The 24,314-nt window shown below is 44.6% G+C and overlaps 1 protein-coding gene across 1 annotated transcript in view; it reads right to left on the bottom strand.

The window, feature by feature from the left end:
* The window catches only part of LOC147894827 (uncharacterized), a 101,199-nt gene extending 77,725 nt beyond the window's left edge, over positions 1-23,474 (bottom strand). The window contains exons 1-4 of the mRNA XM_087384337.1: positions 22,959-23,474; positions 22,786-22,833; positions 22,591-22,650; positions 5,891-5,977 (exon numbers count right to left, since the gene is read on the bottom strand). Coding sequence (XP_087240463.1) covers positions 5,891-5,977; positions 22,591-22,650; positions 22,786-22,833; positions 22,959-23,417 — 654 coding nt within the window. The 5' untranslated portion in view covers positions 23,418-23,474. The remainder of the gene's footprint in view (positions 1-5,890; positions 5,978-22,590; positions 22,651-22,785; positions 22,834-22,958) is intronic.
* Between the last annotated feature and the right edge of the window lie 840 nt (positions 23,475-24,314).

Raw genomic sequence — 24,314 nt, 5'->3', positions numbered from 1 at the left:
TCCTTGGCCAAAAGAAATCTCGCTTCACGAGATTATATGTCTTCTCGACTCCTGGGTGTCCCGCACATGGGCTATCATGGCATTGTCGAATGACTCTCTGCCTGAGGTTATTCTGACTAGGTACTACAACCTTGCCATTTCTTTTCAGCATACCATCCCTTATGGTATATTTTGCATATGTTTGGCCTTTTCTGGATGCCAGGTCATCCTTTTCTTCCCCGGGTCTAAACACATGAGCTTTAGGCCATAAGCTCTGGACAAACTCGTCCACCTTTTGAGTTTCTCTAGTCTCGGTCATTAGAGCACTCTCTAATACCATAAAACTCATATTGTGCATAATGCAAGACAACGAATCAGCAACCTTATTATCCTTCCCTCTTCGGTACCGAATCATCAAATTAAACTCCTGCATGAGCTCTGCCCACCTAGCTTGGCGGCCCCTCAAGTCAAGCTGTTTACAAAAATGTTTCAGAGTATCATGATCCACATCCACATAAAACTCTGAACCATACAAATAATGCCTCCATGTTTTCAAAGCATGGATAACAGCATACAACTCCAATTCATGAGTTGGCCAATTTCGCTGAGAGGGAGAAAGCTTCTTGCTTTCAAAGGCTACTGGCCTTCCCTCTTGAAGGAGAACTGCTCCTACCGCAATGCCACTTGCATCGGTTTCTAGGAACAACGGTTTCTGCGGATCAACTATTTTTAACACCGGTCCTGTGACCACAGCTTGTTTTATGGTGTTAAAACTTTCTTGTTGATTCTGTCCCCATATAAAAGGTACTTTATCTGAGGTCGGATCAGTCAATGGCGATACTATTTCGGAATATCCTTTGATATGCCTTCGATAAAATTGGACAAATCCCAAGAATGATCGCAAAGCGGTCAGACTCTGAGGGATCGGCCAAGTTAGTACTGCAGCCACTTTCTTTGGATCCATTTCTACCCCCTCTGGAGTAATTATGAATCCTAAATATTCAAGTCTAACCATACACAGTCTAGTTTTCTTCTTATTTACATAAAGACCGGGTTTCCTCAAAGTACTGAACACTATTCTTAAGTGTTCACGATGCTCAGTAATACTTTTACTGAATACCAGAATATCGTCAATAAAATGTACTACGAACTTTCCGATATACGGACGTAGTATATCGTTCATAAGCATGACGAATGTAGCAGGAGCATTGGTAAGTCCAAAGGGCATTACCAAAAACTCATAATGACCAAACCTGCTTCTGAAAGCGGTTTTATGCACATCCTCGGCTCTAATCCGGATCTGATGATAGCCACACTTAAGATCTATCTTGCTGACAATCATGGCTCCATGTAATGCATCTAGCAAATCATCAATCCGAGCCATTGGATACCTGTGCTTAACAGTGATATTATTTAATGCTCTGTAATCTATACAGAGGCGAAACGTATCATCCTTTTTCTTCTTTAATATCACTGGTGAAGCAAAGGGTGAGAAACTTGGTTGAATCTGCCCCAACTTGAGGTATTCTTCCAGTTGTCTACGCACCTCCGCCTATTCAGTAAAACTCATTCTATAGGGAGGTCTATTTACAGGTTCTGCCCCCGGGATCAGTTCAATCTTATGCTGAACGTTCTGCTCTGGAGGTAACCCATAAGGTAACTCATCCCTAAAACATTTAGAGAACTCCTCTACTATTAAATTAGCCAACTTGGCCATCTCACCACTTTGAACAACATCAGTGCTAGCCGAAGAATCATCAACCGGCTCTACCAATGCCGTACAAAGGAATAAAAACTATTCTTGAGCTTTTCGGATTTCCATCACGGAAACCAACGGTCCCTGAGGTATATCTTTTTCACCTTGTAAGACATAAAGCACATCATTCATCTTGAATTGATATACGTACTTTTTTCAATCAATGGCTGGATTCTTCCTAGAATGCCATGCCATACCCAGGGCTATATCTGCATGAGCAAGCTTAGTCATTTCAAAATCAAGCGTAGTCCTGAATACGAAGCTCCAACTGGGTAACCCTTTGGTCCCATACTTCAGTTAAACTTCCATCTGCCATCCTGACTGTATACGCATAGTCAGATGGGCTAGTCTTTAACTTCAGCCTCTTCACGAGCTTGGAGTTAATCACATTGTGCCTTGACGCCGAGTCAAACAACACAATGACATCATGATTGGTCACTTGCCCTTTCATCTTAATTAACTCCGTATCATTAAAGGCTATATATCACGTTGCTGCGGGCCTAGATAGGATGTTATCAGGTGCACTCGTTACTAGCTTAGCAACAAACACACATAATAAACAAGGTACTGACCTCTGAGAAGATCCCGCTAGCTAAATCTGCATCTGTTCCGCTCTGGGACTTCCCTCCATTTCCACGTCGCATTCTGAGACTACCATCTCAACCATCCGACGATCCTTATTTCGTGGACAATCCTTCCACTGATGAGGCTGAAGGCAACCAAAACACAAGCCTTCTCTCCTCGCTTTTTCTCTCTGCTCTGGGTTTAAGGTAGACTTTGACCAAGCCCGGGCTGCCATTGGTGTTACTTTCCTCTTCACTCCAATGGTGGTACTTGATTTAGGAGTTTCAGCTGGTTTCACCTGCTTGGCTTGACCACTCGGCTGAGAACCACTCCCTTTACTAATCTACTTCTTCTTAAACCCAGATTTCTTCTGGTACCCATACTGGGTTCCGACCTGCGCAAACCCACTTGGCCTGCTGCCCTTGGCATCTTCATAGTTCAGGGCTATGGCTATTGCATCATCCAACATGTTCGCATACTTAGCTCGAACTTCCATAATAATCCGATCATTCAATCCAAATATGAAATCTTTCACTTGGATTGATTGAGGTAGGGGTTCATCAACCTTCATTACGCTCTCTCGAAACTTATCAGTGTATTCTGCCACTAACAAATTTCTCTGACGAAGGTTTCTGTATTGATCCCAAGCTCGGGATGCTTCGTCAGGAGGTAAGAAGTGTTTTCTGAATTCTCTTTTAAACTCCTCCCAGGTAGTGGATGCTATACCATCTTTCTGTTTCTTAATCCACCACCTATCCGCTTCCTCACTAAACATGTGGGTGGCCTCGCGGATTTTCTTGATATCATTTCTGATTTCACAAATGGCGAACGCCTCATTCCATTTGTGTAACCAGGTCTCAATGACATCAGAACTACGGTCATTCATCCGACCAGAATACTTTTCCAGCCTATAATTGGCAATATTAGGTGCTTTAGCCTTCCTAGGCTCGACCGTATGGACATTAGACTCCGGTTCCATTGGAGCCTTTCCTTTCTCATCTCGTGAAGGTCTGGCAGACATACTCTGTATCACTCTTCTAAGTTCAGACTACCCTGCATTTGCCTGCAACTGTTGCGCTAATAACTGCTGCAAGGCATCCTCAAGTAATGCAATCCTGCCAGATAAAGTGTGAACTACTGGGCACGACACCTACTGGGTCGGCCGGAGTCCTGACTCTACAGGGTCCATCCTGGAAGCTCCTTCTTCTACTTCCATTCAGGTCAATGGGTGTTTTGTTTTATTTTGTAGTTTTTTTTTTTTAAAACACCGCTAGAACACTGTATTTACAAACTGACAAAATTCAGTGTACTGGCACTCTGACACAATTCCCTATCCTAGGGAATACCTGCAATCCCACATGCACACTGACTAGGCATTTGACACAGGCATAACCCAAATACCGCTTTTTCCTATACTAGGGAAATTCCTGCAAATCAACTCTGACTGAAGCACACACGCATATGCACAAGCATAGTCTCCCAGATTGCCCACAGGAATTTGAAGAAGTCAAAAAAATCCCAAGTCTGCTATGTACCCTGCTATGGCATCGAACCTTCATGCAGACTAAATATTCACGAGAACCTCTTCATGCAAGCGGAGCATCAACAAAGACTAAGGTCGGAAAAAAAAAACACAGAATTGACGAAAGCCAAGGAAAGCTCCCTGGTTGTTCGCTCCTGCCACCCGATTTGATATTGTGCTAGATCATGACGCCGGATATCAATACTCGCAAAATCTGCAACCCCTGGAGTCTTCACGTAGCGCAGATATACCGCTTGGAACAGTAAGCAGAGATATTTGCTTGTCTGTAGCTCTCTGCGCTCACATCCTTGCAACGAGACCTCAAAACGACAGCTTCACCAGTGCCCAATACGCCTTTGGCCTTCGCTCTTGTGCGTGATCCAGCCCATTACTGCTCATCAGCCCACCCAACCTTCAGGCTCGTCAGCCCGCGTAACGATCTTTTTCTAATTCACACTTGTGAATTAGCCAGCGGAAGAACAGAGCGTCCAATACGTAGCCACGTCTCTAACGACGACACCACGCTCACGGGTTATTATCACACTTCCCAGATTCTCCGTATTCTTTGCCTGCGCGTCGCCCATCCACAACAGGCGCTGAAGCTATCAGGAACTAATCCTGCACTGCTGTAGCTGAGTAAAAATATCCTCACGAGAGATTGCTGCGACTTCAATTCGTCGTAACTCAATCAGGTCAGGCCCAGCATGCGCAGTAGCTTCAGATATCACCCAGGCAGACTCACTTTCACCTTCGGCTCTGATACCTGGCCTATAAATTAGAATTGCCACAGGGTTGCAAGGTGCACCCGGTTTTTCATGTTTCTCGTTTAAAGAAATTTTTGCATATTGGTGACTCACTAATCGAAGGTGTCGTTTTGTTTCAAGAGATAGAGGATAATCCAAGGCGCAAACCAACAAGAATCCTGGACCGAGGAACAATGCAAGTGCGCAATCGGAAGATACCTACGGTGTTGGTTGCATGGCATGGTCTGCCTCTATCAGAAGCTACCTGGGAATCCGTATACCAGTTGCGGAGAGTGTTCCCAGACTTTATCATCGAGGACGTTGATGTCTAAAGAGGGAAGGAATGTTACGATCTAGCCGAGGCAGCATGACCTCGGAAGAATCCTTAAGGATCTACGTTTGTAATATATTTGTTTGCGCTTCATGTAAAATGATCGGGAGGGAATTAATGTCAAGGTCCTAGGTGAGGGCTGATAGCACCAGACTAGGTGGATCTAAGGCCAAGGGCCTAATGCAAGCAATGTGCCTAGGGGCAAAGGAAATTAAAGTATCCCATGAGAGGGGTGAAAAGATGCATTAGGAAAGGCCCTATGATGATGACATGTGGCATCTAGATCCATCTAGGGAGATGGGGCTTGCTGGAGTTAGTGAGACAAGGAGAATGGACCTTCACGTGATTTCGATTTCTCTGAGAGCTCTCACGCTCTAGCAAGGATTTGGCTGGGAGGATATTCTGTGGTGCTACTCCCGTGATCTGCTGTAGTAAGAAGAAAAATCGTCTCATTGGGAAATGTCGACTGATTCTTCCGAGGTCATGCTACCTCGGCTAGAGCGTAACACAACTAGATTCAAAACTATCAATTCCCAATGTGGAAAGAGACCTTGGACCCCTAAAGATTCTTCTTCTTGGATAGCAAACTTTAAACTCCTTTCCTATGACTTTTAATAGGCACGAATCCTTAGAAGAAGAAAGCCACAATTTTGTATTGTTTAAGAAAAGCTCGCTTTGAAAAGAAGTATGAAGGACAGAAGTATCAGCAGTCCTAAAGACCTGCCAATAAAAGGGGCAAACTTTCTATTAGTACAAGAACAAGGGCTTACTAAGAATAGCTGGCTTTACATAGTCCTAATGTTTACATGTATTTCCAAGCAATCATACGCCCAATTTAACATAGCGAAACTCTGCATTAGGTATCAGTTACCTCTTCCAGCCTTAAGAGAATATGTTCAGACATTTCAGCGATTATCCAGACCCTGCCGCAATTACAATTTAGACATCCTAATTTTTTTAATGTAAATATGCAAAAGGGCTATTTATAAGCTTACCTTTGCTAGAAACCAACTGTAAAGAATGCCCAAAAAATTCAATCGTTTTTCTTGCCACATGCCTAGCATCTCCTTTAGTGTGGGCTCCTGTACATCATAAGCATATGATCCCTCAGAGGTAGCAAGCACACACAGACTAAAAAATATTGTGCAGGGATATCACCATCAAGTGATTCAAAACTTGCACAGATCAGATATCATTATTTACCAATATGGACATCTCTTTGAGCAATCCATCAACTCATAAAGTTAAACCTTCTTATTAAAACTGATCTGCAGTTGACTTTGGAACCGAACAGCTAATTTTTCTAAAATGTTGAATTGTCAAGATTATTTCGAAACTTGCTTAAACTGTGTTACATTATAGCAGCAAAACTATAATTGCAGGTTCATAAGCTTATAGCGTCATGCCAATGCTAAAATTTTAATTGCTGCCCACTTTAGTATAGTATACATCAATGTTTTAACATATGCTATCACATATGAACACATATCCACATGCTCGTACACTCAAGCATACAATTCATATAAAAGGTCTCCAAGCAAGTTTCTGTCTAAGATAGGCAATACAAAGTACACAGCACTTGCTTGTAAAGACAATAGAATACCATTGCATTTTAGTAACCCGCAAATAAAGTAGAGTGAACAAAAGTTTGAAAAACCAGATTGTAGAACACATTTACTCACCAAATAGTCTTCAAGTATATTTTTCATTTGATGCAACCTTCCAGTTCTGGAATGGTCCCAATCAATACTTAATCGTCATGACATAAACATTGTAATCTTAATAAAACCATGGCCAAACTTGTGTTATTGTTGGGTCCTTGGAGCACAAGAAACTGACCTTGGAAGCTGAAAAATGAGCTGTGTAAGTTATTGCAGCAGCACAAGAGTGCAAGAGAAGTACAAAAGAAGTGATGGTTCATCGCTTTTAGGGCTAACCCTAAAGCCCTAGCTTAGTAACGCATGGGGAAATTTTTTAACTTATAAGCTTAACTTTAAGCTATCGAACTAATAGTGCACAATGTGCACACTAGCACACAAACAAACCTACAAGGCCATACCAGCAGGGACTAAAACCTATCAAACCCCCCTCCATGGTATGGGTGCTAGAAACGTCTCAAAGATACCTAGAACTAATGCCATAGCTGCACATGTTCATCCAAGAGGATATAGCAACATATGGAAGTAAGGGATGGCAGAATCACATCACAAATGGAATCAAGTGTAAAGCTTGCCAAAAAGCTTTCAACTTGGGTCATGAAAGCACCTTGGTGAGGATATATGTCACATTGTCTTGTGTTGGAACATAAGACAAGTAAATATCCCTTGCTAACACTCTCTCTGACATAGTGATAATGAACCTCAATGTGCTTAGTACTCACAAGAAACACTGAGTTTCATGCAATGGCTAAGGCACTCTGACTGTCAGAGTAGTAGTGGTAGGAGATGGCTTAACAACATCCAAATCTGCAAGTAGTTTCCGTAGCGAGATACATTCCTCGGTGGCTATAAAAGCTGCCCTGTACTAAACTTCACAACTAGAAGTAGCAACTATAGGCTGCTTTTTGCTGAACCAAGAAATGCATGAAACTCCAAACATAAAACAGTTACCATTTTGTGACACCCTAGTGTCATAGCATCCAGCCCAGTCACCATCTGTGAAAGCATTCAGGGTAAGTGAAGAATCATGGGCGTAGAGAAGGCCCAAACCTTGAGTGTGTAAGAAATCCTAGATTTACTACATTTAGAAAGGTGCTAAGGAATAGAAAAGAGACTGAAATAGCACTGAACAAGGAATATATGTCAAATTTTGGTTGACTCTTTCAGTCTGACCATGGGTGGTAGGCTGAACTGAACAGTAGAGTTGTACCCAAGGATTCGAAAAGAGAAATCCAAAAGTGACTGGTAAACTTAGGATCTCTATTAGAGACGATGTTTTTGGGCAATCCATGGTATCGGAAGATATGTTGTATGAAGAGTTTGGCGATGTCCAGAGCCTGGTGGGCACTGCTCTTGCAAGCAACAAAATGTGCCATTTTGGACAATCGATCAACAATTACCATAATCTGAACGTTACCTCTGGATGATCGTGGTTATGTCGTAATAAAATCCATGGAAATACTTTCCCACCTTTCAGTTGGAACTGAAAGAGGCTGAAGAAGTCCTACGGGAAGTCGTCGGCTTGCTTCCATCTGTTGACAAGATAAGCAAGATGTAACCATTTTGATGACGTCACTTTTCATCTGAGGCCAATAGTATGTTGCGTTGAGTAGCCTGTAAGTCTTGTTGATGCCAGGATGTGCAGCATAGGGAACCACCTGTGCTCTTTAGCAAAAGACGTCGAACATCCTTGTCATGTAGTACACAGACGCGATCTTGATAATAAAAAAGGTCGTCTGCATAAGAGAAGTAGAAGGTTGATCTTCCAAAAGAACCTGTATTGCTGTGCCGAAGTCTTTATCCTGGAGATACTTCCCTTTGAAAGAATTCGGGATATCCATAGATAATATAGAGATCACCATAGCTGAGGCTAGAGGTAACCTCCTGAGAGCATCTACAACCACATTGCATAGTCATGGAGTGTACTCAATGGTCATGTGAAAATTGGCCAAAAACTCAACCCAACGTGCTTGACGAGCGTTCATTACTAGCTGAGTGAAGATATACTTTAGAGAATGATGGTCCCCAAATCGGCTCCCATGAGATAATGTTTCCATGAGCGGTGAGCATGTACAATGGCAAGAAACTCCTTATCATAAACTGGGTATCGGGTTTGCATATTGGAATGTTTATGGCTGTCAAAAGCAATAACTATGCCTTCTTCCATTCAAGACTGCTCCTATAGCGATGTCGGAAGCATCTGTCATGACCTCAAACGGAGGGTTTGGGTCAGCAATACCCATAACAGGTGTGGTAGTGAGTGCTTGCTTGAGCTGTTAGAAACTATACTCTGTTTCGGAAAGCCACTGGAATACTGCCGTGCTTTTCAATAATTCAGACATCAGAGCTGCAATCTTGAAAATTTAGACCTTTGTACGGTAGAAGTTTGCCAAACCGAGAAAAGAACGGACATCATGAATGCTCTTAGGAGTAGGCCAATTTCGGATTACCTCAATCTTCTTGGGATCCACAGAGTCATTTTGTGTGTAAGAAACCCGATAAAGAGGTTTCAACGGTGGAATAAGTTTGATTGGATCATCCATTGGTCGTTGAGGTGGTAACTGCTTTGGCAATTCCTGTGGAAAAATATCCAAGTAAGGCTGGAAAAATAGTTGGTTGAGGTACTCAGGAGGTATCCTTTATCGGAGTCTCGTCAACTGTCGTAAAACCAACAGAAGTACAGTCTAAACTTGACGTGTACAAACCCACTTCTTAACTTGTAGGACGGAGGCAGCTAGTGTTGAAGGAGCATCCCTAGAACCAATTAATTGGATAAGTTTTCCCTGGTGGACAAACTTAATTGTATGGCTACGAAAACTGATTGAAGGATCATAGTCATAGAGCCACTATTGTCCCAGGATGGGGAAAGGGGCATGATGTGAAAATTCAACTTGTCCGTACAATGTTGTATGTGAAAGGACAGGTTTTTGACCCTAGTGTTGCAAAAGAAGGTAGTTCCGTTAGCAAGTTCAATCTAATAGTTAGGACTAGTGGTCAACCGAAGTGGTTTGACCATAGAACTAGCTAGGAAGTTATGAGAAGAGCCACTGTCGATAAGGATAGTGACCATTGTTCCTCGAATCGATCCTTGGACGCAAAGTACTTGAGTGGCCAGGGAAGATTCGGGGTTGTTGGCAAGGCTCATGTGAACGGTATTTGCCACTCGAACAGCTTTGCCTTTCGTCTTGTGCGGGAGTAGCATCTTCTGTCTGGAAAGTGCTAGATCCTATATTTGAATTTTGCTTGGGTCTTCTTGGACAATCGAACCAATGTGGTGAACTGGGAGATGCAGGAAGACAGGAGCCTGTTTGCTCCAACTGTCGAAGTTTTGAGCATGCTTGGAAGTCTGCATTGGCAGGTATGAACTGCTTACAGAGCACATGAAACCCGCCTTTAGTTACATAAAGAGCAGTAAACCGTAACTAACGTAGCATTCATTCCTTTCACAGCCACATTGCTTCATCCCAATCACTTCTATTAATTAATTGCCACTGAAAAACATTTAGAAATAAATTCAAAACAACCGGCTGGAGGCTAGAATGCCCCTGCTCAAAGAAACATTACACGAGACACCACATTGGCCCCAAATATCTTGGCGCCCCTTTTGGTATTTATTTAATTCCTCAAAAGTGGAACTCTGCTTTACAACAAGGGCGCACCCTTATATTGTTATGCTTGCATTTTCCACTGCCAAAGCCAATACTTGGCCTCTGCCTGCATCCAATTCCAGTGCACCACTAGTACCCAAGTGCTAGGGTCAAAACTAAGGCATTTCTCATCAACTGTGACACCTGACTGTGACAAGGCATCAATACGAATCCCGAGACATGCTCAAATTGCCTCAAGGCATGAAACTGCAACCAATTTGTTCCTCTGGCACCAACCAGGCATACCCTCTGTGACTGTGTTTCTACTTACAGCCTATAATGCCCAGAAAGAACTCCGTACAACAAAATGCAAAGCAACAAACTTTCAAGATAGCAAAAGCAAACCAAAAGGAAGTCTGAATGTCCATACCCGCTATCCATGGGAGAGGGGCGAGATTTTCCTGCACCTATCCTCTGCCTAGGGCCCCACGCACGTAGAAAAGACTTCCAACCAAGGGAAAAGAGAGAGAAAGTGACAGATACACATTCTGAGAGCTGAAAACAGAAAGAAGAGCAAGGCTCACGGGTGCAGAGGCTTGGGCGAGTGGAGAAGGGCTAAACTTCCATGGAAAAATCCACCTGCAGCTTGGAATTGACCCGTGCAGCTTCAAATGACAGCACTGCTTTGGAATGAGTGCTTCAGAAAGCGTGCAGCAGCAATTCAGCGATCAAAAACACCTCTGGATGCAGGCAGCAGCCTGGAGGTACGTGCAGCTGTCTTGGAAGGTGTGCAAGCAGCAAACCTATGTCAAACCAGGCCCATACAACAGCCTTTAGGACCCCATACAGCGTGGAACATATCCGTACAGCAGCTTTAATGGCCCGTACGGGGGGGCCTTGAATGCAGCGCCTGCAGTCCGTACAGCCGTACGGACTGCCTCGAAAGGCATGGAGACCCAAGAAATGCGTGGAGCGGGGAGCTTTGGAAACGTGCCAAGCCTTTGACCTTCGAGAAACGTAAGAGACCATCCCGTAACGTTGAGGAGAGGAGAAAGGAAAGGAGAGGTGGTAGGTAATGCATGAGGGGCTGCCACGTGGCCCCCTCATTAAAGCTCTAACCCTTGCAAACCAATGGAACATTGGTTTGTCCCTCACATTAAAATCCTAACCCTCTAAACCAATGAAACATTGGTTTCTCCTTGGGCCCAACATTTAGACCCCTCCCTTTCCTAGCATTTGGGCCTAGTGGGTGCACTGGTAAATGGACTAGGGACTTCTAGGAAGTGGGTGCTTCCTCTAGGCCAGTCCCCTCGGCCAAAGTAACCATGAAAGTAGCCACAGGGTTAGCTACACATGAGATTCATGTCCCCACGACAGCACATGTTTAAAACGGTCCCAGGTTAGCACACTTTTGCCGTCCTTGAAGCGTCATTGCCACCAAAGAAAAGTTGTATCTTTCAGGAGAGAGGCTACCAAGGCAATCTTCTTGCCTTAGTGAGGTTGACAGTGTCAAAATACATGCGCATTTTGGTGAGCCACTGGTCAACTGTTCGGTGATTCCATTCAACGGTGTAGGCTTCCGGTAGTTTTATGTCAAGTCTTTTAGTTTTGGAAGCTTGAAGTAAGCAGTAGAGGGCACAAAGTTCAACGTTTTCTACCTCTCGTGAAACGGGTCCACAAAGTCGTGGAGGGTGGCGTCTCGTCATCCTCTGTATGTGTGATACTTGGGAATCCTCGAGTTGCTGGACTTTCTGGACCATATCAGAAATGTTGTCATGAAGTTGAGAAATCTAGAGTTGAAGTAATGCTTCGCCATATATAGTCGCTTCAGGGAACTTTTTAAGATTCAAGTAACTAATCTCTAGAGAGGTTGGACGATAGCGGTTTGACATGTCTCGGGTCCCTATGAGGAGAGCATGGGATTGTGCTCTAGTTTGTACCATTCCCGGAGGAAGATCCAAGCTGCTCCTTGAGATTGCTCATGTTGGATGGGGCAGGGGAGGCACGATGGAACCACCCGTGGGAAATCTGGTAGAGGAGGTGTAACACCGGTGATGCCAAAGTGGGTGCTACCACTCTTGAGAGGATAGGAGTTGGTTGCAGAGTCCACGGATCTGGAAAAGGGTAAGGAGTTGTTGTCGGGAGAGGAGGATATCCAAGAGAGGGTGCCTTCAGAGTGAATACTGTCTTGGGAAGGGGAAACCTGCTCAGGAGGATATCTGGGAGTTGAAGGAGGTGGAGAGTACCCTGGAGATGCTGAAGCTGAGGGGTAAAAATCTCAATAGCGAGCTTGGGGGGAATATCGGATTCTCTGTATCTGCATGTCTCGTGAAACACAACATGGACCGTGCTAAGTAAGTAGTGAAGTTGAGGTGCCTCACGCAGAAGGTATAGGATGTGATCCAGGGCCCACGAGGCCTCCCGCGGACGTTAATACATCTCTCTCTCTCTCTCTCTCTCTCTCTCTCTCCCCTTATCGAACCAGCCCACTCCTCTTGATCTTTCAAACACACCACAACCGACCTCTTGCACTCTATTCACTAAAGGGAGCAGATCAACAAAGGCCAGTAGGAGGAATGAGCAGCTAAGAGGAGAGAAGCAAGAAGAGAACGGGCTGGAATGAGAGAAAAAAAGACAGCAGGAGGATCACATGCCAGCAAGGATAGGCTGTACAGCAACAACAAGTGCCTCGGAGAGCATGCAATCAGCTGTACAATCAACGATGAGACACCTTGGGAAGTGAAAAGTCCGTACAGCGACAATAAATGTTCTGTACATCCCGTACAGCTTCATTAAATGTGCCTTGGAAATAGTGCCCCTCAGCCTTACCCTCGGGTGAGACCTACAGTGTCACCAAGCGACCTCTAGATACGTGAGCCTATCTGTCCTGAAGGGGTGGAAGCGCTACCCCCTCTTGAGTATCAGGCAATGCTGCATACCTCCGCTTTGCTGAGCCTGAATGAGCCTTTGCACCGAAGTGGGCTTAAGCTGAAATGCTTCCAGGTAGAGCTACAATACCCTAGGTGAATCTGCTAGTTCACCATCCTCCATCCACTTGGCATTCAGTGCTGAGTAGTTATGAAACTTAACTAGATACCTTCTGGAAACTCTACCTTTCACTTTCCTTTCACGGTGCGCCAAGATCTGTTCTGCAACCAAGATCTTATCCAGTTCCTCCACTTCAGGCTGTTTCTCATCAAGCATCTCTTCAGGCACATCGCCTTGGAAAGGTTTCAACAAACTCACATGAAAGGCATTGTGAATTGTCCAATGTTGTGGTAGCTTCAGCCTGTAAGCTACATCATTTATCTTCTACAAGACTTGGAAGGGTCCATAGTACCGCATTTTCAGTTTGGTGTACACTTTATCCTTGCCTTTCATCCGTCTAAATCTTGCTTTCTGAAAACACAGCAACATCATCGTTCAAGACCAATTCACGCCCGTGCTTATTGCTTTTCTGGGAGCTGTTTTTACCTTTTGATCATCTAAATCTAACCGCTTCAAAGATTTGGTTGAGTTTGCCTACAACAATACAGTGCATTCTTCCACAAGGAAAACACCCTTTGAAATTGTGGAAGGCAAAAGAAAGGTCAAAAATTGCTCCCATTTTGTTTGCTGCTCTAAAACATAGCATTTTAGAAGATCCAGGGCAATAGAAAGAAGATGAAAAATTCAGCATAGTGCCAATGTTCTCAAAAAGACATCCCCTAAAAAGGCTGGTCATACGGGGGTCTCGATCACTGACAATGGATTGAAGCATCCCGTGGTGTTTGAAGATATGAGACCTGAATAATCTCACCATCTCATCTGCTGTAATTTTCTTCCGCACTGGAATAAAGTGGGCCTGTTTGCTGAATCTGCAAATTATGGTTCAAATTCCATCATGTCCTGGTGGTGTACCAGGCAAATCAAAGATGAAGTCCATGGCAATGCTTTGCCACGGTCTATCCGGAATAGGCAATGGCTGTAGCAATCCAGCTGGCTTTTGCCTGTCATACTTTACCTTCTGACAAGTGATGCATGTCTTCACATATGCCTCAACATCTTTCCTCAAAGTCGGCCAGTAGAAGAAGTGCTCCCCACCTTTGACTGTGGCTTCAATGCCTCGATGTCCTGCATGTGGTGGGCATGACTCTCCATTAAAACCTTTGGCCTCAACTGCTTTGTGACACAAAGTCTACCAGGCATCATCAGGAATCCATACTTGAGTATATAGTGCTCATGCCTATGGCCCTCAACCAGCTGATCATAAATCCTTGCAAAATCATCATCATTGCCATATTGGTCCTTCATGGCATCAAGTTCACTGTGGTATGCAATAGTGACAGCTGAAACTTGCGGTTTCTCTTATATTGCATCGTGACTTGACTTGCTGGAAAGTGCACCTGCAACAACATTCTTCTTGCCAGGCACATGCACAATCTGAAAATGAAACATTGAAAGGAAGTTTGCCCACCGCATGTGTTTTTCTGACAGCTTTCTCAGAGTAAGATGGCAATTTGTCTGGACATAAAAATCAGCACGTAAGAGGTAATGTTTCCAAGTAAAAAGAGCATGTATGACAACCGCCATCTCTTTCTCATATATTCCGAAATTCATTTCAGTATCAGTGAGCACCCTGCTCTCGTATGCAACCACTCTACCATCTTGCATAAGCACTTTGCATAAGCACTCCCCCTATGATGTTCCCATAGGCATCACACTAGACAACAAAGGGTTTGCGTAGGTCTGGCAAGATAATGATAGGAAAGGAGCATGCTTCTCCTTAAGCTCTTCAAAAGCTGCAATTTCCTGAGTACCCCACTTGAAAGACACTCCTTTCTTCTGTAGGGCATGAAGGGGTGATGCTATTTCAGCAAAATAGCGGTTGAACCGCCTGTAGTACGAGCATAAGCCAAGAGAGCTCCGTACTTCATTGGATGTTTTTCAATGGTGGCCAATTCCTTATGGCTTCCACTTTGGCAAGATCCATCCTGACTCCATCCGTGGATACTATGTGCCTCAAAAAGTGGATCTCATCTATGAAAAAATCACTCTTCTTGGCATTAACCAGCAACTACTCTTTATGCTCAGTTTTTTTCTTAGAGAACAATATGATGTCATCAAAGAATGTTCCAACAAAGGCTCTCTGCTCTCTAAACATTCTGTCCATCATCCGATTGAAGGTGACACGTGCATTTGTCAACCCAAATGGCATCACAAGAAATTCATACAAGCCAAATGTGGTCATGAAAGCTGTCTTATGCACATCCTCAGGTCGTATCCTGATCTAATGATAGCCACTCTTCAAATCTATCCAGCTGAACATTGCAAACCCCTCTAACCTATCCAAGATATCATCAATCCTGGGTATCGAAATTCTATTCTTAATGGCTATCTTATTCAAAGCCCTATAATCTATGCACATCCTCCACGAGCCATCTTTCTTTTGCACAAGCAAGACCGGGGAGCAATAGGGAGAGGAGTTGGGCTGAATCGACCCCTTCTCCAGGAGATCCTTTACCTGGTTCATGATCTCCTCCTGCTGGGCTGCACTAACCCTGTAAGGAGGCTTATTTGGCGAACTGCTACCTAGAAGGACATCTATGGCATGGTCCTCAAGGCCTTCTGTAGGTAATTCCTATGGTAGGGAGTCAGAAAAACATTCATGAAACTGAAAAAGGAGATCTGTCTTCTCTTTATCCAGCTTATAAAAATTAGAGCTTTCTTCTGCTGGCTGTTTTTCAGTTGCAAAAACCAAGTACGTAGAAAGATGCTTTTTCATTACATTTTGAAATGGCCGAAGCCGATACAACTGGAATAGATTCTCCCTTCATCCAAAACATAAGTTTTCCCCCGGTGAGTCAAAGTCATCTGTTTCTAGCATCCAAAAGTGCTCCCTTCCTGTGGTGCCAAGATATACCCAGTAAAACATCGCATCCATTCAACGGCATAATATAGAACTCTTCAGTATCCACGTAGCTCCGAATGTGCATGCGGAGCTTCCCAATAATCGATGTAACTGACACGCTGTGCTCTGGGCAAGCCATATCCGCATCACATAGTGGCCCCATCTCTTCTGCCTTTATGCCCAATTTTCCAGCCAGCTCTGGTGATATGAAATTGGCTCTCGCGCCTAGATCAAAGAACAACAAAGCGGTCTGGCCACTGATTTCATGCTCTGCATAACTTCGTAGCATCCACATCCTACATGGCTCCAGTGACATCCAGTATAAGACCATCAGGGGTTTAGGCTTCTTACCCCTCTGGTCATCCTCCTTTTCTCCCTTGTTCTCATTCTGATCCGACGAGGGAAACTTCCTCTTTCTGTTTGGACATTCATGTGCTCAGTGGCCCTCTTCCCTGCATATGAAACATTTGTTGGCGTCATCTTCTCTTCCTCTGACATCTTCTTTTGAGGCAGCACTTGCCTCTATCCTGCCACAAATCTAGACTTGACGGGCTGCTCAAATTTTCTGAAATGTTTATGGCCTCCCTGCTTGCTGCCCCTAAACCATTGTGCCTCCTAGTTGCTGCCCTTGAAGCCCGAAGTCTTTCCCTACAAGAGGGCATGACTGTAGTGGCATTTTCTATCAGCTGAGTATTGTAGACTCTGGCTTTGGTGCAGTAGTCCCAAATTTCCTTTGGCAGCCCACAACAAAACTTCTCAATCTGCTCGGACAGCTCCACAAGCCTGTAAGAACTCACGGGCAGCAAGGCTTCCCAAAACTTTTTGTTGTACTCTTCCAAAGTTCTTACAGTTCACAGCATCCAGCTTGTGCCAAAGCTGTCATTATGTCCACTTCAAAAATGGTGGTGAGCCAAGCATATGAAAAGACTGCTTGAACTCAACCCAAGTGGTAGGGGCTCTACCCTGCAAGAGCAAATTAGTCCACCATTGAAGTGCATTGCCCTTCAGAAATGTGGCTGCCTTCCTGACCTTTGATGACTCCGTGAAGTTCCCACCACCATAGGCGGCATCAAATTGTTGCACAAAAGTCAATGCTTTCAGCATGTCCTATGTCCCATTGAATGTTTTAAATTTAACAGCAGCCCCACCCTCTTTGTAGTCTTTCAATTTGCCCTTGGGTTCAATGTTGTCATACACAGGTGGCTGCAAATAGGGAGGTGGCATCATCTGGCCCAAACTCTGTGCATTACTGCCAACTCCCATGGCTGGATTGACCATACCAGGTCCCATTCCCTACATCTGTGGCTTATTCATGGAACCACCCATCATTCCTGGCATCCCCATCTACATTCCAGGCTACATCCCTGTGTTTGCATACATCATGTTGGCATTTGCAGCCGGCATACCCCCCATCATTTGTTGCTGATTAAAGACTTCCCAAGTATGTGCCAGGCATTCCTAGTCCTTCTGTGGGTTGTCTCACCATTGCTTGGAAGACCGACCCTCCTCTGAAGTATCCTGCGTGCATCACTAAAGGAGGAAACGGTTGCTGTCCATAATTCACCGACTGAAAATTGTTGCCTTGTGGGGCATTCCCCATACCAAGAGCATTTGAGGGCATTACAGATGGAGTCACGGGTGGCTGTCCACTTGAAGGTGCATCATTGTGCATAAGCCTTTGCTTCCTCTGCTTGTCTTTTTGTTCGTGGGAGGGGCATTCAAAATGTCAGCCAGATTCTAAGTCAATCGTGTCAAAGTGCCCACTGCACTTGCCACTTTCATCTTGAAGAGGGCTTCTGCACCTAATTTTTCGATACCTTAAGTGGCATGCCCCGAAAGAACATGATGTCCCTCATCATACTGACCTTCTTTACCCTCAATGGATCCACTGAAACCGGCCTTCAGATGTCTAAAGGGCAGTGTACCGTAACTAAACTGACAACTACATCAATTTTACAGCCATATTCCATTACTTCCAGCACTTAGAAAATAAACTTGCAGAAATACCACATGAAGGCTAAAATGCCCCTGCTCAATGAAATCATATACAAGACACCCACTGGTTGGCACCCCTTTCGGTATTTATTTAATTCTTTGGAAAAAGGAATCTGCTTTTACACCAGGGGCTCACCCATGTGCTGTGCTTCCTGCAATTCCTCTGTCAGAGCCAATGCTTGGCCTCAACCTGCATCCAATTCCAGTGCACACACTGGTTCCCAACTGCTAGGGCAAGGCTAAGGCATTTTCCCACTATTTTGTCCACTGCAAAGCTGTCCAGGCATTCCACAAGGCATCCAGCTTGCACAGGGTTTGGCAGTCCCACAAGCCAATGTCCAGCCTTTCAGGTCGACATTGCATCAACACAGGTGTCAAACTGCACCTATGGCCTCAAAACAGGAAGAAATCCACACACTGCCCCTCTGGCACCAATCTAGGCACACACTCTGTGATTGGGTGTCTGTCCACAGCCTGAATGACCAAGGGGGAGACTTCGAACAAAAATGCAACAACAAGCTTCCAAAAATGACAAAACGTAAATCAAAAGAGGACCAGAACGACCATACCCGCTGTCCTTGGAAGAGGGGCAAGCTCTACCCTTGCACCTATCCCCTCTCCAGGCTCCCAGCAATGCACATTGACCCTCAGCCACGAACCAGAGTAGCAAATGAACAAGAATTCACCTCTAGAGGTCAGCACCTCCCAAAGCAAAGGCCAGTTGGAGGAATGAGCAGCTAAGAGAGAGAGAAGAAGGAAGAGAACGGGCTGGAATGAGAGAGAGAAAGAGAGCAGGAGTGATCAGGGGCCAGCAAGGATGGGTTGTACAGTAGCAGCAAGTGCCTCGGGGAGTGTGCAATCTGCCGAACAATCAGCGATGAGACATCTCGGAATGTGTGCCAGCAACTCCATACAGCAAGTGAAAAGTCCGTACAACAACAGCCCGTACAGACTTAATTAAATGTTCCTACAGCCAATATGGCTTCATAAAATGTGTTTTGGAAATCGTGCCCCTCAGCCGTACAAATAGCGAAATCACCTCAAGATGATCACGGAGAGGGAGAAAGATCCGTACATAACCTTAATCCACCAAGGTGCAATCAAAGTCCAAGGATAGAGAGATATCCAGGTAGAGAGAGAGAGGTCACACTTGCCATCACATGCACACTTGGGACTGCCACGTGGCTCATTAATGCCTCTAACCCTCCTACCAATGAAACACTTTGGGTTTCCTTGGGCCCAACCTTTATGACCCCTCTAAACCTTGCCTTGTCCCTAGCATTTGGGCCTAGTGGGTGCACCTTGGGGGTTTATTTGCACAACAAAAATAACGTCCCCATGACAACAGGTCCTATCTACTCAGATGATCCACCACCATAACAATATCGGTCGGTGTCCATCATAAGCATAAACATATGTTGCACCATCAAATTGGCACATCATTGTAATAATGTTCTAATGCCTATAATTTGGCCATTTTCCTTGTCCTGATAGGTGGCACTTGATTGGGGGCTCTATGTGATTGGCCGCACTGTTCTGACCTGTGGCTTTGTATGATTGGTCAATCTTTTGTGATTGGTGTTCACCTAGGTCAAGTCAAAGGAGTTAGAAACAAGGAGGGGTGTTGAAATAATGGGCCTCATGTGGTCCTAATACCCCCCCCCTGGCACCTTGGACTAAGTGCATTAAGAAATTGGAAGCTAAAGAGCCGTGTCGCCTCGCATGGCATGGGAGTAATCCCATGAGCACTTAGTATCTCTATGTGACCCTGGCCTAAGTGGACAACTTTCCTCACATCCTTCCGGGACCTTTTGGGGAGGTGAGGGGGCACATGTGCAAGGCTATGGGGCGGGGAGTGGGACCCCCGCACCCAACACACTTCCCAATGGTGACACATGGCACACTCTCCTACTTCCAATGGATATTACCCCCACCCAGCAATTTGCTAAAACACTAGAAGTAAGCTACTTTTTTGGTGCTCCACCCCCCTTAGACCTATCCCACAGACCTTGTGGTGAATCGGGTAGTGTTAGCCTTTACTTGGTACATCAGGTCCTAATAGTTCTTTTTCACATCCTTACACTAATCAGTTTAGGAGACTGTTATGAAACTTCCTATGGTTCAAATCCAATGACACGCATGACACGAGGACCAAAGTGGCCTAGACCACTATCATATGTCCTCACATGTGGGTGACCTCAATATCATCAATCCGTGGCATCTCATACAGAGCCTTGTTAGGTAAGCTAGTTGTTAGAGGACTTTTTTCGGGCAACAAGCCTTGGAACGATTTCTTCACGCACCAGATCTAGAGGTGCGTTCCCTATAGAGGCGAAGATGGAGGCCGAGCATGAGATGATTATTGCCTCCTCAAGCTTAGGGCAAAAGGTACAAATAGTATATCATGTGGAACAAGCATTTTGTTGATGACTTACAATGTCCATTAGGCTATTCAGGATTCATGTTGTGGTCCACATGAAAGAGAGGACCCACCTCAACTCTGGGCACTTGCTGACTCTTTTAAAAACTGTCCTTGCCGGAGTTACACTATCACTCAGGACTTAGATAAATCTCATAGATGGACCCTAGAGATTAACTCTGTCATACCCCTTGCAAATGAGGCGGACGGCCCACAAGTTCACTGCCTAGGCGTGCTCTCAGATTTCCCTTCAAGTCGGAGCAAAGACCGTCCTTTACAAGATTGCAGAGGGTTGGACACTACTTTGACTGCAAAAGTAAGAGCCAATTGAGGATGTTGTTCTTCATACAATCAAAGTGGTCGGGTTCAGTGGTGACTGACGATGGTGTCTACTAACTCGTGATGGATAGACACTCACCCAACAATTGTCATGGGTTATCTTTGGCAACCTTGGGATACCCACTCCAACACCTACCATGGGACCTCGGAGAGAGTGGACTGATGCGACTGCTCCCTATAGGACACTTTCTTTCTTCAAATACATAGTCAAAAATGCCAAGAGAGGCCAACGCCAAAGTTTACCCATCCAGTAGGACGGCTTGAGAGTCTCTGCCTCATACTGTCTCTACCTTGCTTCCTCCCGCAGTTAGGATGCGAAGCTTAGACTACTCATGACTGACACAAGACAATAAGAGACATTAATAAACCTTCGGAGCTCCCTCCCATCGTTTTAAGTTCTTTTTCTTTTTCATCTTCATCATCAGCAACTTTTGGGAGGTGTCCTAGACATCCCAATTCCCTCCCCCCATGGAGGGTGTATGTATCTCCATGATTGGAGTCAATTGCCTTTGGTCTCATAGGCTATTTTGACCCTCAGCAGACATTAATAAATCTTTCCCTCTTTCTTTCTCCAGCTGCGAGGGTTGTGACAAGCCCATTGTAGCTTCTAGGTAGTGTACTCAGCATTAGGGTAAAGGGGCCAGTAAAGAGGCGGGTGCCTTTAAAATGTCATCAACCCCCCCAATAGGGAGGCAGGTGCCACCCAATTCTCTTCATAGAAAAAGATGATGTGTCAAGCCCTCCTTTCACCATTTTTTGGACACATAGTGCCTTAGTACTGGCCCTCACCTGACCTAAGCACTGGCACTCATAGATTTCTATCTTCCACAATTTTTTTGAAAAGTTTGAAAATAAAAATTAGGTCCCTATTATGACCCGATGACAGCGATAGCTTCAAATCTGAATCCTAATTTTAGGAAGGCCATTTCCGCCATGGATTAGTGCTAAAAAGTTAGCCCTCCATAGTACTGGCCCCCTTACCCTAGAGTGGCTCGCTCATTACAGCATAGATGTTCACTTACCCAGCCACCTACAGCTCAAATTTCTTAGTCGGGCTTGCATCGCTGGTCTCCTCATGAATTGGGCGAGAGAAAGGAACTCCCAAATAAGTATAGGATGCGATGACCTCCACCAGTAATCTGTCCACGGTATCTTCCATCTTCAACATGAACAACTGATTTTGGAGTGTTACAATCCAACCCGTATTTGCCTTCTCGTACAGGTCACGCAGAATTGTTCATGCTTCAGTCTGCCTTGCATTTCATATCCACTTGGAACCGCAGGCTTCTTTTCCACTCCTCACTTATCTCCCACAAGGCACACGCAACCATGTGGCTCTGGATCTTGATCTTCCAGATCAAATAGTTGGTCCCATCCAACATACCCAGTCGCCAAAGTTTGAATAGGCATGCAGGACACCATGTCACACTGTGAGATTGATCTACAAAGAGACTTCCCACTTAGAAGCACACTTACCTCATACCTTTGTTATCCTTTCAGTAGTCGAAGTCCATCTCTGATTTAGTGCACTTATATGCCTTTCGTTCTGTCTCACATGATCCAAACCTTTATGGAGAAGGATACAGCTTCAACCATATTAGGGGTGCATCCGGACAACCAATGAGCAATCATGCACACCAACACAACATGCCTCATTTGAATCAAAAAGTAAGCATACAACGCTGCATTAAGCACACACGGTCATACGATGTGCTCTATATTGTACAGTAAGTGCCCAAGCACATTACTTACTGGCCGGCTATGAGAAAATGGCAACGCTACCAAGAAGCCGCACAAAATCTTTTACCTGGAAGTGTGTTGACGCAAGCATAAATCTCCGCTTTTCACACAACTCCAAAAATACAACCTGCCAATTGATGCACTTGCAAATTTCACTCAAATTGCAGGCTCGACGTTGTGAAGGCAACACCATGAATCGTGCTTGATTGAAAGGCATGAACGTACTCAAAATAATACGCTCGAGCAAGAATCAGAAAGGCACCTGCGGTTTCAAGAGACGAGTCGCTGCTTGGACTTCTCTGCAAGACTCCTGGCACAAGTGATGAATTCATTCAGCAAAGGAATACAAAATTCAGTCCGTCCACGAAGCAACCCAAGTGTAGGGAGTGTAACTTAAAAAGTCGATGAATGAATTTGATTGTTCACCATAAGCACCTGCGAGACATGAGCTGTGCCAACCAAATACACATAACAGTGGCCTCCAGGTACGTCAGATTTGCGCTTCAAAATAACGACTCCCTTGCAGATGTCAGCTAGCATCTTTCTTTTCACGTCGTCGGCCAATTCCCGGTCTTCAGCCAGGCCAGGAGAGGCATCTCCAAGAACAGCACTTTCCGTCTCATGTGTCACCTCCTGTGACGTACTTGCGTGATCATTTTGAGAAAGCACGGACTCTCCCTCAGTCCCCAGTGAAACAGTCTGAGATTGATGCGCGTCCTGCTCGACTCTTAGAAAGGAGTCGTCCAAATTCTCTCCCTTTCTCTCAGGGCCTATACTCCCTAATTCCTCCTGCTGTTTTAGAAATTCGCCATCCAAATTCTTTCCCTTTCCCCCTGATTCCTCCTGCTGTTTTAGAAAGGCGTCGCCCAGACTTCCCCGCTCGATTTCGTCCATGACCAGTCGACTAGTCACCGATACAAAATCGTTGTACAAGCGTGCATACAATTGAACTTCACCTCGTAGTTCCATTGGTACCTAAAATGATGACGTCAATATACTTTATGAACAAGTTGAATTACATTAACAAGGCCTTGGTTTACAATGCTTGTGTACACAAGTGAGTGGTCAATTGTGTTTTCATTTTTAGTGTTTGTCCATATGTGGTCGATATTGGACCCTCGAATGGTTGTTGGTGGTTGTTGTATCAATTGTTCGAAGTTATGTTTTGTCATGAATGTGAGAAGTTGTGATGTAGTAGTGTTCGAATGATCATAGTGAATATTAAAGTCACCTATGATACTCGTCACGATCCCATGATGTATCTTGTTGAGTAATTTTTCCAAGATAGATGTAGTGTGGATTGTGGTATCGAGGGCCCCTTGTAGACGTTAATGATTGTGTTTTCTAAGTAATCATTTTAGCTTAAAATTGTGAGGAGGCACTTGCACATTTTTCCTGAGATGTATTCTTTTGTCTTCAAGATTAAATTATTTTGGAAACATGTTGCTATTCCAACACCGGAGTTATTTTGCAAGCATGTAAATCCTGGCAGCGAGAGACAACTATCTAAAGGACTCTGCAACTCTTGCAGGCATAGTATTGTTGCATTTAGGAGGCTTTTCGCACGGAGTATGTCTTCATAGTGTGAATTTAAAGACCTTGTGTTTAGTGATTGCAATGTCAATTGTTTATTTTTGGAACAAGAGAAGTCTACCTGGTCTAGATTCCATTTTTGCTGAATGCATGGTCATTGAATTTCTTGTAGGACATTGTTGTCAACTTTGATGTGCTTTGGTTGGATTGGCCTCACAAGGAAAAGATTTTTTGGGCCGCGCACGCGTGAAAGAGCCG

Source organism: Dipteris shenzhenensis, chromosome 14 (genome assembly GCF_047967505.1).
Source record: "Dipteris shenzhenensis isolate YYH24624 ecotype China chromosome 14, Dip_SZ_1.0, whole genome shotgun sequence".
NCBI classification, from domain to species: Eukaryota; Viridiplantae; Streptophyta; class Polypodiopsida; order Gleicheniales; family Dipteridaceae; genus Dipteris; species Dipteris shenzhenensis.
This window is presented reverse-complemented; position numbering and strand designations above follow the sequence as displayed.